General features: G+C 36.6%; 1 protein-coding gene across 3 annotated transcripts in view; it reads left to right on the plus strand.

The window, feature by feature from the left end:
- The window catches only part of ZFHX4 (zinc finger homeobox 4), a 150629-nt gene that overhangs the window by 116356 nt on the left and 15279 nt on the right, over window positions 1-18994 (plus strand). The window contains exons 5-8 of one of the 3 annotated variants that reach the window (XM_032183280.1): window positions 10090-10206; window positions 16662-16795; window positions 16949-17149; window positions 18381-18498. In XM_032183280.1, coding sequence (XP_032039171.1) covers window positions 10090-10206; window positions 16662-16795; window positions 16949-17149; window positions 18381-18498 — 570 coding nt within the window. The remainder of the gene's footprint in view (window positions 1-10089; window positions 10207-16661; window positions 16796-16948; window positions 17150-18380; window positions 18499-18994) is intronic. The other 2 variants (XM_032183281.1, XM_032183282.1) reach the window with 2 other exon arrangements.

Below are 18994 nucleotides of genomic sequence, written 5' to 3' on the forward strand. Positions count from 1 at the left end.
CATTTTGTCTGAAATTTTCAAAAAATGCATTGATATCCAACCTACAACAGAAATTCAGCACAACAGATTTCAGCCTAAGAAGTTCACACTTACTGAAGTTATAAGCAAATTAAAAGACAGTGGTGGGAAGTCTACCTTAAGCTTATAAATGGGTGGCCCCATCAACTTGTCTGAACTCTTTAAGAACAAATTTCAAGTTCAGGTCTTGTTCAGAGGCTTTTTCTGGAATATTTTCAGTGTTATGAACAGCATCACCTCACAAGGCATTTAGCTAAATTGACAGTGTAGATTTGTGTTTGTTAAGCAGTTGTGAACTGGGAGTCTATAAACAAGGGATACCCTTGGCTTCAGCAGAAATAGGATTATGTTGCTGACAGTGAAAATTAAGGTGGGGGGATTGTTACTTAAAGTATGTATTAGAGAAAGAACATTCAAATGAGACAATCGGGTAGCAAAGGCTAAAGTGTTATATACTGAACAGTGGGAATTAATAAATATAACTAAAGGAATGAGGAAATGAAAGACAAAGGAAAACATCTAGTGTTCTGCACCGTTTGAGTAAAATGAAAAATGGGTACAAATAAAGCCATCCATGCCATCATTTGCAGATGACACCAAGTTAGGTGTGTGTGTCGATCTGCTTGAGGGTAGGAAGGCTCTGCAGGAGGATTTGGATAGGCTGCATCGATGGGCTGAGGCCAACTGTATGAAGTTCAACAAGGCCAAGTGCCAGGTCCTGAACCTGGGGCGCAATAACCCCAAGCAGAGCTACAGACTGGGAGAGGAATGGTTGGAAAGCTGCCTGGCGGAGAAGGACCTGGGAGTATTGGTGGATAGTCGGCTGAATATGAGCCAGCAGTGGGCTCAGGTGGCCAAGAAGGCCAACAGCATCCTGGCTTGTATAAGAAGCAGTGTGGCCAGCAGGGCTAGGGAAGTGATCGTCCCCCTGTACTTGGCTCTGGTGAGGCTGCACCTCGAGTACTGTGTTCAGTTTTGGGCCCCTCACTACAAGAAGGACATCAAGGTGCTTGAGCAATTCCAGAGAAAGGCAACGAAGCTGGTGAGGGGCCTGGAGAACAAGTCCTACGAGGAGCGGCTGAGGGAGCTGGGCTTGTTCAGCCTGGAGAAAAGGAGGCTCAGGGGCGACCTTATTGCTCTCTACAGGTACCTTAAAGGAGGCTGTAGCGAGGTGAGGGTTGGTCTGTTCTTCCACGTGCCTGGTGACAGGATGAAGGGGAATGGTCTAAAGTTGCGCCAGGGGAGTTTTAGGTTGGATGTTAGGAAGAACTTCTTTACTGAGAGGGTTGTTAGACATTGGAACAGGCTGCCCAGGGAAGTGGTGGAGTCACCATCTCTGGATGTCTTTAAAAGACGTTTAGATGTGGAGCTTAGGGATATGGTTTAGTGGGGACTGTTAGTGTTAGGTCAGAGGTTGGACTTGATGATCTTGAGGTCTCTTCCAACCTAGAAATTCTGTGATTCTGTGATATGCCACTCAAGAAGCTTGACAGCAAGAGAAGGTGATGTGAAGTGCTTGATTTGGCACTAGGAGAACCCCTAGAACCAGCATTTCTAAATTCAGAAAATCTATGTATGTGTTCTACTCTCTTTCAGTATTTATGTCACCCATTATTGTGCTAAGAACTAATTGATATTTCTTATCTTCAGAGCACATCATGCAGGTGTCTCTGACAAACTTGGCAGCAGATTTGAGCTTCAGGCCTGAGTAATTAATAGGATAGTGTAGCCTGATCTCAGACAATGAAGCAAGAAAAAATTAGCTTTAGGCCTTGAAGCACTGCAATAGAACAGGAAGGTTCCTATAGGCTGTTGTGGATGAAAAGGATGGAGACATAGCATGTTACACACAAATGATATGAGTCAGGAACATTCCACAGAAATGAATAATATTTGAATAATGACACAAGAGTTTGTTATCCAAGTTTTCCAGACTGGGACTAGAGGGTGAAAGGGAAGACAGTAACAGAAGGGAATGGGAGACAAGGAGACAGGAAAGTATCACTGCTTTTAACTTCTTTTTGCTAGTTTTGATGAGAAGATTTTTATAATTTCCTTCTTTCTCAGTAGTGGTCTTGACCCTGTGTCAATGTACTATGTTTTGTATGGTACAGCTATAAACAGGAAACATGGTTTCTACAGGAAAATTTTAGAGGAAATTTTTGGCAGTGGAAATCTTGGTGAAGATTCTTACACATCACTCAACCATTTTTATCTGGGTTGAAGCACCTGTGTTGTCTTTCCAAAAAATCAAAGACCATTTGGTACATACCTATGTTAAACAATGAATATGCTGTGTGCATATGTTGTGTGCATACTTTTGAACTCTGAAGATGCAAGTGATATTAGCAACAAATAAATTAATAAAAAATAATAGTAATCACAGACTGCTATATATATGCTATAAAGTATTTATCAAGTAACTGTGAAAAAGTGAATAATTGTGTAAAGGTTATTTAAAAAAGATAATCAAAAAATAAAAGGTGGTTATGTTCAGGTATTTTTCCCCCATGTAAATAAATCACCCACTTCTGCCTGTGACACTTAGCATCAAGGGGTAGGAGTATTAAAACTGGAGGGGTGTAGTTTAGCTACATGACAAGAAATAGTACAAGAATTTATTCAGGTCAGAAGAAAGTATCCTTAAAAATGGAAATAAAGCCAAAATTATGTTAATAAAACTGAACATAAAGGTTGGCTAGGAGGAACAACTATGTGAAGGTACCTAGAAAAGCTGAATAGGAATTGTTATTGTATCTCAGAAATAAAAACCATGCAGAAGAGAGTCATTAGGTCTGCTAGACCACCAGAGAATAAGAAGTCAGTCCAAAATGATCAGGAGACGGCAAAGAAAATAAATTCTTTTACTCTAGTATTCTCAAAAGACAAAGGAGAAATATATGCGTAACAGAATTCCTTACAGATAATTTCAGAGATATATTATTAGTGAGCCAAAAAGAGGTGAATAATTCAGAGAGAAAATCTGGAAGGTAAATGAGAAGGATTTTACAGTGTATTTCAGAGAGAAGCCCAAAAACTGAGTCAATAATAAAATAGGTAATTTAAATTACATTTAAAATGAGCTGCTAATTAACATCGAGGATTTCTTTGTAAATAATAATAATAAAAAAAAGATTGTTCTAAAAGATTGTTCTGGAAAGTGCAAAAGGGAGAGCAAATCTCACCACTTACATGAGGTATTGGAAACTGAGCTCATGTGGGAGGTAGGAAAAAATGCAAGAAATCAGGGACAGCAGAAGCATTTGTATATGAAGGGACATTGAAAACAGATTGAACAGCAACACAGAAAAGTAAAACACAGCTGAACAAGAGGTATGCAAGAAAGGTGATACTGTGAAGATACAGTATTTATTTATTTATTTTCCCCACAGGCTAGAAATGAGCACCCAATAAACTGGCAAAGTAATGAGGAGACTCTCATTGACTTTTTGAACTTTGGGTTAGGCTCAGGCTCGGGTTCACCCACCTAACTTCTAACATTTAGCTGCAGTGCCAATTTGAGAAGTCTACACTCAAACAGTAAATTTCACTAAAATCCCTCTATAGTCAGGGAGGAATTAGACAGCTCCAGAGGCTTCCTGAAGTCTGAGTTGTGCCCTGAAGACCCCTGCCTTTCCTTCCATAGGGAGGAATATTGGGGCAGTGCCTTAAATTAGGCAGGGTGTATCCAAACCAGCATGTTAAATAAGAATTAGCAATGAGATTGAATTTTCTTTTCAAAATAACCCTGATGTAAACGTATTACAGCTCAAGTCAGACAGTGCTAGTTTTCTTCATACCTTTTGCTGATGGGGAAAACAGCAGTTTCTGTGAACCGTAGTGGCAGCCAAAAGAAAAGTCCCGAGTTGGAAAAGTTTGACTATTTTCAATATAGATTCATGCTTCAATGCCTTTCTAGAGATGGCCAAGTAGGAAAAGTATCCCTTTTTGCATAATAAATGATTAACTGTGCATCTCCAATCACATCTGGAAAACATTGCTGAGTTTCTGAATAGCTGACATTCTCTGTTAATGGTTTTGTCAGCACATGCTTTTTTTTGCCTCTTGCAAAATATTTAATGAAATATTAATATAAAAATAAAACAACAACAGCAAACCCCCACAAATTTTCCATTTTTCTGATCAGCCAGTGTGGCTCGATATAAGTTTACCAACATTTTACATTATTATCAGAGTAAAACATGCTTCTGATCCTGATTTACTCTGAGAATATGAAAGGAAGACTAGGAAACAGTCAATTCCAGCGAGCAGCAAGATAAAGGGAGAGCTTGCTCAGCAGCCGAACTGCAAAGGACACCACACCCCTCTAAATTGCTCAGAAGAATATTCCTTCTCTTTCAGCAGCTCTAAGTAGACTGATGTTTACATGTATATACATATATAAATGTATACTAGAATAGGAAAAAAAATGAAGTACCAGGTGAATTAACTGGTGATAATGATTTTTTTTTACCTTCAGAAGTTGAGAAAAAAAGAAGTAGGGTAGATGAAGGCTGCTACTCGCCAGTAGCCAAAGGGGTGAGGCTGAGTGTGGCAAGTGGGGAATATTGGCTGCTGGGTGGAGTGGGTGTGATTTGTGACACTCATTGGGAAGGAGCTACCACAGCGTGCTCTGTTCAGCCAGCTTTGCAGTAGGGCTTCTCTAACACAGTAATACAAACAGAAGAAAATAAACATTAGACTGCTATAAAAATTCAAATGATACACCACAAAACAAAATGGTACAATTTGATACAAAGTGCTGGTTAGCACTTTCTGGTCAATATGATGATCATCATTTAATTATAAGCTTGTTTGTGGGAAGTTCAGCCTTCTAAAAGCAATAGTTTTAAATATGACACAGAGATTAGAAACAGTTATTAACGAGTTGGTGCTGTTATTCCCCTTGAGTCCCTAAATGAGAAATTAGAAATCCTATTTGAAGATGAATTATGACCACTAGAGAATGCAGTCAAGATCCTGAATGAGCAAGGCATCCTGTTTCTCACTCATGCTCTCCAAGACTAGCTAGAAAATAGAATGCTTTCTGAAATATATGGGTGAATAAATTGCAATCCAGACATCAGAGAGAACCTACTATCAGCTAAGTAGAGTAACTGGAATACTCTAGAATAAAATCCACAATACCTGCTCATAATTCACTTTTTCTTCTCTTGCATACTGTATGAGTTATTATTTTGTTTTGTTTTGTTGTTCCTCTTTTCCCTATACTATCTGCCGCTTATCCATCTCTTCAGTCCATTCTTCCACTATCTTTTGCTAGTGGTTACTTTCTCTTCCTGAGAGTTATTCTCATCAAGCCATTCCTTCTCCCAGTTGAACCTGGGATACACCTATACTGAACATTTATGGGTACTATTGATTTAGCTGTTTATTGAACATATTGAATAACAAACACTATATTTTTTTAATCTCTGTCTCATTTCCTATTTATTTATTTACTACTTTAGTTGACTGATTTATTTTTTCCTTGTCCATCTGGCCCTTAGTCACAAACACTTTCTTAATCTTGCTTTCTCTTTCATAACCACAATTACTCATCCACAACTGGTAGATCATACTCATTTAGGAAATTACTTGCAGTTTGGAGAAGGTAAAAGTGTTACCAACAGCAACAACAACAAAAAAATCCTAGACTAAAACAGTAACAGCTGTCCATTGATTCATATATCAGTGCTCTTTCAACTTTGCCACATTTTTCCTTTAACTTTTCAATATTTTATTTCAAAAATTAGATATTTTTTTTTCCATATACCTTGCCATAGCTACGATGGATATATTTGTTCTTTTATTTGCACCTCAGTAAGTCTGGCTTTTCCCAAATATATATGTATATTCATCTAATTTTTCTTCTGGTATCTGCTATTCAGCTTTGGGTGAGGCCTGGATTTTGCAATTGAAATCATCACACATCTTGACTTCATTGGACTGAGGAAGGTCATAAGGGTCTCCTTTCATGAAAGTGGAGTAGAATCAGGTGTAGATTAACATACAAACGTATATGACATAGAATATATAATATGCAACATCAGCTGATTAACAGTACCTCTGCAGCTTAAGTTTTCCTTTTTCCACGGTTTTACAGTTTTAGTTCAATCCGTGCTAACTCTTTTTTTGTGTGTGTGTGTGTGTTTAATTCTAAGGCAGTTGATAAATTCAAGAGATCCAACATCAAAAGAAACTTTCAATGTTTAGACAAAATAAAACCAGGTGTGAATAAAATATCATATTGCAGTAGTAAGTGTTATTAAAGTCATTAAAGTACATTTGAATCTGCTGTTCTATTCATTTTCAAAACTGACATTTGTAAATTTATATAGTCAGGACTCATGTAAATTTAAAAGAGAATATTAGGACTAGTTCAGGGATCTGTGGCCCCATCATATTCTGTTTTGTTGATTTTGTGTCTTCAAGCAGGAATCATCACATTTTTGTAACTTAATAGTATCCTTGTTTAGCATATGAAGTAAGAACGAAAATATTACTGAAAAGAAATGTTTGTTGATTTGTCTTTTGCATAGGTATGTAGTGTCTTTGATAGTGTGCTTCATTCAATATCCTCAATATCTATTCTAATGATGGTCTTTCTTAAGGTGTTTTTTTTTTGTTTGTTTGGTTTTTTTGTAAGTTTACTAACTACCTTTAAGTTAGAACTATTGAATTTACATCTTGTCCCTTTGATAAATGTCACAACTGTGTGAATCTTAGCCTTTTTGTAATTTTGAGGGAAAATATGAGAAGTTGTATTATCATTTCTGTCTGTGAAATTTATTTCTGAAGTGAATGGCATAAATATTCTGAAATGAATGCCAAATGTATTTTCTAGAAGTGAGTGCCATTGAAAGCCAAGGCAGGCAATTTATACTATGCATAATAATGATATTAATTTTTACGGTGTGTATAAGTTACATTTTGATTAGTTTTTTGCATGATTAAAAATTTGCAAAGCCTTTATGGCCCCCAGGAGCCTACCTGTAATAAACAGCTCTCACCTTCCAAACCATAAAACAGGTCTGCAGTACTTGAACATTAGAGCTAATTGCCTTGCTACATCAAAGGGAACACCACAAGACTGAGAAAAATCACAGAAGGGGGGTGGGGAGAGGGGGGCAGTTTCACCTCTAAAGGTTATGTGTTTGTGGCTTGGTGGAGCCCTGTAAAGTTATGGCCTCAGAACTGCTGTTTGCGATTAAGTTGATGGGGAAAGTCTATCCCGCAATCTCTCCCTGCTGCTGACACAGAGTCTTTGTTCACATTCAGATTTCTCAAACTGTTGCCAGGGTCAGGCTGAGGTCAGACACCACGATGATGTATAGGAGAACATGTCTGGGAATTTCTCTCACACTTAAAACACATACCAGAAAAACAGGAGAGCACCCTGCAAAAATTGTCTGATGAGACCCAGATGATACTGTAGCTTTTCTTTTAGTACCTTCATAATTTTCTTTCTCTTTGCCTGACACACACACAATGTTTTATTAATGTGTGCCACGATAGCCCTTACAATTTTATGTCCCCTCAAGATAAGGACACTCAGTAGCACTTTGACACTTCATTTTCCAGCCCAGGGGAACTGGGCCAGTAAATCTAGTAGAAGAAGCAGTGCAGCCATTCCCAAGGATGAGTTGAGAAGGGATTTGCCACAGGCTCCGTGAGGCCACAGGGCCTGACACTGGATACGAGCCTCATGTGTGTGCACTTGGCATTAACACAGCCCGATCCAGGCAGGATCACAGACTCACAGCATCCTGAACTGCGCTCCCCCGCCACCCAGACAAACACAGCCCTGCTTCCAGCTGTGGCCGGGATGCCTCCCGTGTTTGATTAGCTATCATCGCAGGAGGGGGCAGGGGGCCGCAGCAGGGAGAGTGCTAAAACAGCACGGAGGGGGGGTGGGGTGGGGTATCCATTTTGATGGTAATCTTTATTTTTTTAATATGCTATTATTTTTAGAAGAGGGGACAATCTTTCTCTCTATGTGATTCCAAAAAGTGGACACATAGGCTTAGTCCTCACCTATCATATTTTGATGGCAATGCAAAACACATTGATCTGTGGCTGCGATATGGGGTTGTTGGTTTTTGTTCCTTTTTTTTTTTTTTTTTTTTTTTGGTTTCCAAAATTGCAGCTCTTTCTTTCTTCCTTTCTTTCTTTCTTTCTCTCTTTCTCTCTTTTTCTCTTTCTCTCTTTCTCTCTTTCTTTCTCTCCTTCTTTGTCTTTCTTTCTTTCTTTCTTTCTTTCTTTCTTTCTTTCTTTCTTTCTTTCTTTCTTTCTTTCTTTCTTTTTCTTTCTTTTTCTTTCTTTCTTTCTTTCTTTCTTTCTTTCTTTCTTTCTTTCTTTCTTTCTTTCTTTCTTTCTTTCTTTCTTTCTTTCTTTCTTTCTTTCTTTCTTTCTTTCTCTCTCTCTCTCTCTCTCTTTCTTTCTTTTCCTTCCTTCCTTCCTTCCTTCCTTCCTTCCTTCCTTCCTTCCTTCCTTCCTTCCTTCCTTCCTTCCTTCCTTCCTTCCTTCCTTCCTTCCTTCCACTGTTTCACTCTTTCTTTCACTCTTTCTCTTCCTCTCTCTTTCTCTCTTTCTTTCTCTTTCTCTCTTTCTCTCTTTCCCCCCTTCTGATTCCGAACCCTCTCTGGTTTTGCAGAGACTCGAGAATCGGATAGGGTCACCACATCGATCTGAGGGTTGTTTGCCTAGGCATACAGTTTCAGTGCCAGGCTTGCAAGTAAGGCACTAAGCAGCAATTTTTTTGTGCTCAGCTGCTACATATGACAGAGGATATTTCATTCGGCTGTCAGAATGTTATTAATAAAACATGGGGTGCGAAGAGGGCCACTATTTCCCCTTTCAATCACTATAGCATTTACAATGAAAATTTTATGCAGTGTGTAATTTTCAGTTAATGCTTGACACTTAAAATGTCGGTAGTTGCATTTTGTGTGGTTCCTGAAGGGTTAATTGTATCATGTTCCCTGCATAAAAGCTCTGCTTATCAAAAGTGAATAGAAGAGTGTATGCAAATGTGTGTCTGTGACCTTTTGCCTTTCCAGGGTTAATTTATATGGTCATTAAAGATTTTATGAAATTGAGCGGCCTGGTGCTTTGAATCCCATTTTACTTTCACCTCCTAATTTATATAATTCCTACCTGAACTGAGAAATATGATTTTTATTTTTTTGTGCTGCAATGAAAACAGCATGCTGTGCTGTGGGGAGTTACAAGTCTGGTTATCTGGCATTACTCAGATTGCTAAAAATTCATTAAAATGTGACATCAGCACAGTGAGAGACAAATGATCGCAGGATGAAAAGGAACAGTGGGCCTTTCACGGATTAGTGCTAACACAGCCCCAGCATAGAAGCTAACTGCATAAACAGATTAATCCACCAGTAGCAGCATAGCAAAGATTTACAGAATAATTAAATAGGCTTGAGTTACTGTGAAGATTTCCATGTAATATAGCTGGTGTGAACACGTAAGTGAGGTGTGGGTAATGCTGCTTCCTCAGAAGCCATATACCAAGTTCTATCATTTATCCTGAATGGCTCCCCCTGGAGACAAAATTTGAGACTTCTCTTGCAAAGCCAGAGGTTTATATTTAATACAGTACCTAATACCTAATACTTACTTACTGCAATTAGCGGGATACTGCTGTACTAATAGGATTTATATTTGAATTCCCCCTTTTTTTCTTTTTTCTTTTTTTTGGCTTCAAGATACATTTTTACATGGGCTTACTTTTTTTCGAGCCAGTGTGATGCATCTGTGCATCTGTGTGCCTGTATTTTAACACAAATCATTTCTAGCTAAAGAATATGAAATGACAAGCTTTAAAACTGTCATGCTGGTGGGAAGCAGATACTCTGATAAAGACATGTTCAGAATCTCTGGCTAGATTTTGAAGTATTGCAAATTATTTGTTATTAATGTCCAACCTCTTTAAAGTGCTGTTCTTTCCCTTCTTTCTCTCCCCCCCGCCACCCTTCTCCCTGTTTTGACACCCTCTTTCAGTGCTGCTAAATGGTCACTAAGTTAGATCTTTTCTGTGCTTGTCCCCAGAAGAACAAGGTGAAGACACAGAAGGGTCTGCTAAAAGTACATCAGTGGCTGTTGGTGATGATAAAGACTCAAGTGAGAGAGACAATAGTGAAAGCAAAAAGGCTAGTAAAGACTCTGGTAAGATGCTAGAATTTTGTCTTCCCTTTTTTTTTAACTTATGAAATGCTCTTTCATTTTAAACTGTCTGGACATTCCCACTACTATTCATTGCAAGTGCATTTTGCATGTGATTTCTATCAGTAGCCTCCCATTGACCTATTTTTAATCATAACCATCTGACAGGATAGATGCGGATAAGTTGAAGAATATTACAGGACGACCAGTGAGATTATTTTTTAATCAAATCAGTTTGTGTGCTTGTAATTTTTTAAGCGCCTTTCATTAATCTTAGCTGTACTTGTGATTCCTCTGATGGCATATTAATTTTTCATAAGCATGGGATTAGGTACCACTTGAATTTTTTCTTCAATCAGGTTTTGCCCCCCTTTTAACCCAAAGAATGTGCGGGGGGGGTTGTTATTATTATTTTTTTTCTTGCTCTCTGATCAGTTACTCCCAAGAATCTGGCCTCTTCCTGGGCATTTATTTGAGGCATTTTGAAAAAAATATACAAAATCCATTGAAAAAGTTTACAGATGATTCAGCCTAAGAAAGAGGAAATATCATTGAAAACGGATTATGGGTTGGGTAATTTTGATCTCCTGGAAGAGACAAAGCCCAGTAATGAAAGCTACTGTCTTTGAAAACAAAACCCCTATGTCATGACATTTACTTGTGCACAAACAAACCCAGGGCCAGCATCTGGTGTAGATACCCAAGGCTTTTTCTGTGTTTGATTTGGCAAATATGTGACTTCATCCATGCTTTCTATGTATGAGATGGAAATCTATGGTCACCATGAATATTACATTGGCTACTTTTGCCGCACGCTACACCTAGTTACATTATGTTAGATTCATTGAAGCAGAAGAAGTGCTGAAACAGGTTGAAGCCTATTAGTTTCAGGTAGTCATATATCTTATCCTTGTATGCCAATGACAGCAGCATACAAAGGAGGTTGTATTCTCCATAAAGACATATAGTTGTAGAGAAAATATAATTTTACATATGAGTTTCTTTACACCCAAATTCTCCCATACTGTAATTTGCTTAGTAAATGTAATTTACTAAGTACTGTAATGTACTGTAATTTACATAGTAAACATTTTTCATTTGCTTTATATATATATACACACATATATATATATGTGGCCCTTTTTGTGCTGAATTTATTCAGTAAACTGACCTAAAGATTAAAGCTTCCTTTATGTTTGCTTGTTGATGTGCTAAGGTCAGTATCCATCACAGTTTAGAACCTCAGCTGCTTTTCAGTCGCTTTATTTTTTGAGATCAAGAGACTGAAGAAAGGCAGATGATGACAAGGATGATGTTGAGCAAGAAACTATGTTGTGGTTTAAAATATATATACTCCCTTGGCTGGCTTTTTGACTTGGAAATAGCTGTCTGTGATGCAGTAAAGCCATGCTGCAAAGCAAGCATACGTCCTCCTGCACAGTCTTGTCAGGGGCTGTCCTGGACACTCATCAAGAGAGGGGTGAAGGCCACCTGGAGCCTGCATTTCCCACCATACGCTCTACTTAGGGGATACTGCAAAGCACTTCAGGGAGTTTGTCAGCTCTCTCTTTTTCTCAGACAGTCCATTTATAGCTGTATAAGAGACACTATGGTACTAAAACTCCAGAAAAAAAAAAAAAAAGAAAGAAAAAAAAAAATTAAGTAAAAAAAAAAAAGAGAAATAGAAAAGTGAAATGAAAAGGCAAAGGAAAAGGAAAAGGAAAAGGAAAAGGAAAAAAGGAATAAGAAGAAAGAGAAAATGAAAAGGAACAGGGAGAGGAAAAAAAAAAAAAAAAAAAGAAAGAAAAAGGGAGAAAAAGAAAACACAGGAAAAAAAAGGATGGAACCTAGAAAAAAATCCTGAAGGGGAATTCTCAAAATTCCATCAGGATTAGTTGCTCATAAGGGCCAAGTTTAATTAGGACAAACCTATATCCAAATGCCTACTGGGTGCACTACAAAAAAAACAGCATAATTGTTTTGCATTCCCGTGCCAGCAATTACACAAATAACTTGCAGTAAGATTCATATATAAACAAGGGCTAAAATACATGATTGCCTTTGTGCTTTAGAGAAAGCAGTTTGTACTGTAAATTCCTAAATCTGTTAGAAATTTTATTTTCATAATCTAAATTAATTCTCCATATGTATCATTCAAATCATCATCCTAATTTTCACTCAGCTGACAAGTATTTCTAATGACTGCATAACTGCTTATGTGTAATTGAATGTTAATTTGGGCTTTCTCGTGAATTGAGTGTTGCAAGTCTTGCCAAAGAAATCTCAGGAAAAACAATAAATTAATCACAATACTAACAAGTTAGACAGGAAAGTGGTGTGACCCCTCTTTAGCATAGAATCTATTAGACGAGAAAGGATTAACATGTATTTAGTAACACTATGTTTGTGTAAGCTGTTGTGCTGTATTGCTTACCTTATCTCAAGGAGTAGAGCTTTCAAAATGAGACTTGGCAATATGCGAGTTATATTTGTTGAATATTCATTCAGAATAGAAAAGCCTACTAATGCCTCATTTATATTGTCATTTAAATCTAGTGCCACTTTAGATTAATTATAATCCAAATTACAGCTCTATGCAATGCCAGAATTAATATGGAATTTATCCAGATTAATACATTTGCATTGAAAATGTAATATGTCTCTGCCATGGCTAAGGGGAGCACTTTTTAATAAGGTAGTAAACATGGGGAAGGATGGAAATTAACCTTCATTATTGCAATGAAAATTATCCTTTCATTCTACTCTAATTAGAAGGAATACTCTACCAGTAATTATAATTTTAGAATTATTTTGAGGCTGAATAACATCATCTAATGTGTCAGAAGTCTTAAATTATTGCAATCTTTATCAAACATATAGATTCATAAATAACTAAATAGTATTTTGATTGTAGGTTTTCCACGATTTTATTTCCTTCGCATTCTCCCCCTTGTTAGTCACACAAACATTTATATTTTTATTTTGGGGTTTCAAAGATGCTAAGAAAGTGAAGGCATCTGAATTGCAGTGAATTATGTCATTTTTGTATCAGCAATTTTACACAAGTTAAATAATTCCGTAACTGACAGTTAATCATTGAGTAGTATATTTTGTGGCACTTAATTATAATTAAACTTAGTTTTTCAGATAAATGCATTGAAAGTACATTATTCATCTAAAATAATGATGTGTATTATATATTGCAAAATGAATTACAGTTGTGTTTCACAATTAGGAAGAAAAGCAGTGTCTCAAGAATAGAAAGTGCATATTAAATACCAATAACAGGATTTAGTCTCTTCCTACAGCTGCTTTTTAAGCTGCCAGCATGCCAGGGGAACACCCAGCTATAAAAACAGTGCCACACTTCATGATCAGGACCATAATATTTTCTCTCCTCTCCCCTTTCTCCTTTAATACCCTATCTGTAAAGCTGACTTAGTTCAGCCTGTTTTTTGTTCAACTCCTTAAAACACTGAATCCAACACAAAGAAGAAAGTTAACACAGCAAGAAAAGGCACTAAGTTGTAGTAACTGTAAATTTGCTTTCATGAGGAGTCAAACCTCACTTGCTTTTGGCAGCTACACTTGTGGCAGGCAAGGACCAGGTGTAAAGTGCTGCTGCTCTGGGTTGGGGAGTTCCGTCCTCACCATGCACAGGGGTGATTGGCTTAGCCCCAGGGCGAAGAATCAGCCCTCTTTTTGTGCAAACTGTCAGTCACATATGCTTTGCTATAGGCCAGATGTAACTTCAGTCCTTTAAGAAGTAACAGTATTTGGCACTGAATGAATCCAGCACAACATCAACAACAAAAACAACAAAGGATCTGTAAATTTCAACAATTTATATAAATATCATAGTAAGCATAGTAAAAACCTGTGCTTTGTTATGCATTTATTGACCCCAGCACAGTGTTTTATGATTCCATGGTTTTATTATATTAACCACAAAAGAAAATTTAACCAAAAAAATATTTGTTTTTATTGAAACAAGAACTATGTGTTTTATGATTATTATTGGTCCTTTGAAGTAATTAAGTTGTCCTATCCTGTGGTGGAAGATGATGTGTAATATTAACCTTGTGTGTGCCCGGGCACATGCAGAGTGCACTCCAAGCTAAATTTCATTAGCAGTTATATGCCAATGCCAAAAACACAGTTAAATGCATTTTCTAAAACAGATTTCAGAGCAGAATTGGGATCCTAATTTCCGTAACAAAATGTTGAAAACAATCTAATGTGAGAAGAGAATTGTTTTCTTTTAGTTTTTAAATTCAGCATCCTGTATAATGAATTATATACCAGTTGAGATCCTGGCCCATTTGTCTTTATAAAGGAACATTTTAAAAGTGACATATGATAAAGGTAAGAAACAGCAGTCAACTGTTAGACATTTTTGACAGTTGGAAATGAAGAGAGGTTAATAATTTGAACCTATCCTTCTAAAACCTGAGAAGCAACCTTTCTCTGTTAATATAGTATGTCACTTTTTTACTTTGTATAACTCTCACAGTTAAGACATTTAAATAATAATGGTGTCTTGCCAAGTAAATACAGCTAAGCCAGTGAGTACTGTATTATAATAAACCAAACTGAGTAATAAAATGGTGTCTTTTGTTGTTGTATCACGTAGATTTTGCCTTTAAAGCTTTAGTAGTCCTTCAGGTTGTAGGCACAACCCTTACTGAGCCATCTAAATGAGGCCTCCAAGAGCCATTCCTGAGAGAGTAAAAATTCGGTGGGGCTCCAGAAAGCAGCTTGCTTGTACAGATATTAAACCTATGTTGACAAATTGGTCATTAAAAGTAGGAAAATATGGCAAGAATAAACTTCAATTTGAGCAAGAACACGTTAGAATTGCTAGCCTAAATTACACCAAAAGAAATAATTACCATCTTAGGAATGAATAGCAATGTGTGGGGAAATCAACATTAATGTATAAGTCATAAAATATGTTTGTTTGTTTGTTTGTTTTAAATGCCCTTCAGAATATGTCTCTGTATGATTCAGTTTTCAATTGTTTATTATTTTACCATGAGGATTTGATATTTACCCTGAAAGTTTTTCTCTTATCTTACTTCTCTTTAATGTTGCTCTTTTAATACCAAGCATTGCACGAATTGTATATGATATTGATAACAATAAAAAAGTTCTTAGTTTTGTCTACAGAAAAATAGAAGCATTTTCTTTGTTCATGTTTACTTTGTTCCAAAACATCCATGACCTTATTTTTAAATTAATCCTAGGTTATTGTGCAATGAGGTGCAATTTGTTCATTTATATGAACCTTATGTGGATTGAAAAAAATCAAGATAAATCTTCATGCACAGCATACAATCAGATTACCCCTGGACTATATATTTATGTTGGGTCTGATAGCAATCAATGGTTTAGCTTCATTGCATTTCAAGATGTATTTGCACCCAGTGTCCAGTGATAGTGTCCTCACCCTGGAAATAATTTAGTTGCAAATTGACTGGAAGATGGTGAAAATTGAAAGTTAAAATTAGAAATACTCATAATAAACAGCAGAAAAAAGGTCAGATGATGCCGCACTATGATGAGATTGGAATGGTTGGTAAATGAGGTTTTGTGTTTGTCGTGAGATGTATGTGACATGCCTACCCAATGCTCTTGTAATATCCAGCCTAGCAGAAGAGATTATCTGGCAAATTGACGCTGGAAAGAATTTTCTGATGGACTGGGAAATTAGAATTGCACTGCTTTCTTTGATGTGTGCACGACTGGGCCACGTTACACAGCTAGTTCAGGCATAACATTAAATATAGTATTTAATACTTAATAGTAGAACTATCTATAGAAAACAATTATATTCTGGTTTTGATCACAAATGCCAGACTATAAAAATTCACAGTGTAAACATCTAAGGCAATCCCAAATGACTGATCTTTGTATATAATTAATAATAATTTATCTCTGAAATCCTATTCTCCACAGTATTTCTTTTAAAGCCTCACTATATTTAGCTTCAGAATTGTAACTAGGCAGGAGTTATCAAAACAGCACAATAATCATATTGCTCAGACAGTTTAGAAAAGAGAGAGGGTAATTAAACATCAGCAAATTAATTATTTTGGAAAACAGGATTTTTAAGCAAAAGCTGATTTGTTTTAATGTAATACACAAATTCACACTGAGCTGCTAAATAAAGCATATTATTGATTAACTTTTAAAGGCAAACTAGGTTATCTAAACAGTAGAGTCCATTTTAGAATGTGTTTATGGAGTCTCCATCAAGGATAAAAGTGTATTTTCATCTTTATACTTATATACTTACTAGTTTTTTTTTTTTTTTTTTTTTTTTTTTTTTTTTTTTTCTTAGAACTTTTAAAAAATACCCTCAGAGACAACACAGACCTTTGGAATCACAGCCTCTTTGTAAAATAGGATATTTTAAAATTTAAAATGTGTTCTTAAAAATTATGTTTTTGGAACAGGAATAGTCACACCAGAGAAGGAACCAAAAGTGAACACTGTGGTAGGGGCACAACAGCTTCTTCTGGCAAAAGAAGAGGATGGTGCAGCTAAAAAATCAAAGCCTCCAGAGGACAGTAAATTTTGTCACGAGCAGGTAAAGGAAAGTGTAAGAATTTAATTGTATTCTAGAACTTTTCCAGATAACTCAAAAATAAAACAGAGATGATGTGCTATTAAAATAGCACTATCATCAAGTTATTAAAAGCACGCTGACTAATAGCCTGCATCTTAATTTGATGTTTTTCAGTTCTATCAATGTCCTTATTGTAACTACAATAGTAGGGACCCAAATCGTATCCAGATGCATGTCCTGTCACAGCATTCAATGCAACCTGTTATCTGCTGCCCCCTCTGCCAGGATGTCCTCAGCAACAAAATGCATCTCCAGCTTCATTTGACCCATCTGCACAGTGTGTCCCCTGACTGTGTGGAAAAGCTGCTCATGACAGTAAGTGTTCCAAATACTGATGTACATTCTACAGAAATATATTCAGGCCTCGTGGCAATGTATTTGTAGTGACATAGTATTTGGGTAACGTGATATGGGGAGCAGGTCAGGTTTCTTAGATTCTGTTGCCAGTTCATCCAGTGACTGATGTCCCTTGGGAAAATGACTGGAGGTGGATTTCAAAGATGATGAAAACCTGCAGTTTCCTCCTTGGAAAAGCAAAGCTTGTTAGTGTCTCTAAGAGCACACCCATAAAGTGGGTCTAATATTATCCAGGTCTCAGAGGTATCATGATTCTAGTTTGGAAAAAAAAAAAAAAAAAAAAAAAAGAGAACTTCCCTGGCTTCCCTGTAAAGTGTAGTTCCAAAATGTAGAAATGTTCCTGTGTATAACTGAGCTGTACTTTCATTATATAATATGAAAATCATTGTAAAATATGAATAGTGGTTCTAGTTGGAGAATACAAGTTTCATTATAAAATATGTCTTTATTTTTTTTTTCTTCTTTCTGCCTCTACATAAAAGGCCATTTAGATTTTTCATGGGGAAAAGAAAAAAAAAAAAAAGTGTGAAGCAGGTAGGGCAATTCCTTTGGAATAAGGAATACCTGTTTTTAAGTACCTAACCTGGTTTGGGCACAGACTTGATTCATCCCATATCTGGGATGAATGCTTTAACCAGCAAACTCTGTTTGAAGAAAGAATCTCACCTGAACTCACCTAAGAAGTCATGTTCTTGACTGAGCAATTGCACAGACCATATAAAAAAAAAAAAAATTCTGTGAAAAATAATGTCTCAACATTACATAAATCAATGTCAGTAAATACACGATCAGGTGTAGAATGTTGTTATTAAGTTGTAGATTCAGTTAGAAAACAGATCTCCCAAGACAGCCTAGTGTCTTAGTTCTAGTTGTCTTGCTGTACTTGGAAATCTCAGATCCAGCTCTTTAAGGATTCATTTCTGTATCCATAGACAACTCCTCCATTTATAATGTGATGGTAGGCCAACCACCACATTGTGACTAAAATGGAAAAAAAAAAAAAAAAAAAAAAAAGGAAGAAAGAATTGAAAGGGCTCTTTAATGAGCAGTATGTAATTGGAGATCAACAAAACCAATTTAGTTTTCTTTCTTCTTTTCTTATAATACTGCTGCAATAATCTAATACTGCTGTATAATACTAAATAGTGTGACTTTTCCTTTAATAATGCTGTGTTCTTGGCTTTCAAAGGTTCCTGTACCAGATGTCATGATGCCTAATAGTATGCTATTGCCAGCAGCTGCTTCAGAGAAATCTGAACGTGATACACCTGCAACTATTACAGCAGAGGGATCTGGGAAATATTCAGGTATGCAAGAAATAGCCCAGACACTTAAAACTAGGTATGGACAATTTAGGAATAAACCACTTTTTTCCTTCTGAGTAAAGTGAATCCTTTTTGGCTTGCATATAGCCACAGAGATTAAAACAGAAAAAAAAATAAAAATAAAAAAATTATCAAGGGGCCTGAATTTGGCTATCTGCACCCATACAAAGCTACTAGGATGTACGTGTATACGAGAATGGTTCCTTGTGGTAGAGGTAAAATTAATCACTCAGTAGTGCCTAACCTCTTTGAAGGTAAGACCCTCCTTGTTTATCCAACAAATAAGGCCCAGTCCTAAAACACAGTGGTACTTTCACCAGCTTCTTTGGGGAATGTTAGGCAAATAACCCTGACTCCATTTGCAGTAATAGGTTTCTTGTGCTCTTCTCCTGTACTCTTATCATACTCTGTGCTGGGAAGCTACTTTACTGTGTCTCACAGTATGCTCCTCCCTCTGTCCTCAGACCACTTTCCTCCT

This window comes from Aythya fuligula, chromosome 2, assembly GCF_009819795.1.
Source record: "Aythya fuligula isolate bAytFul2 chromosome 2, bAytFul2.pri, whole genome shotgun sequence".
In the NCBI taxonomy this organism is placed as follows: Eukaryota; Metazoa; Chordata; class Aves; order Anseriformes; family Anatidae; genus Aythya; species Aythya fuligula.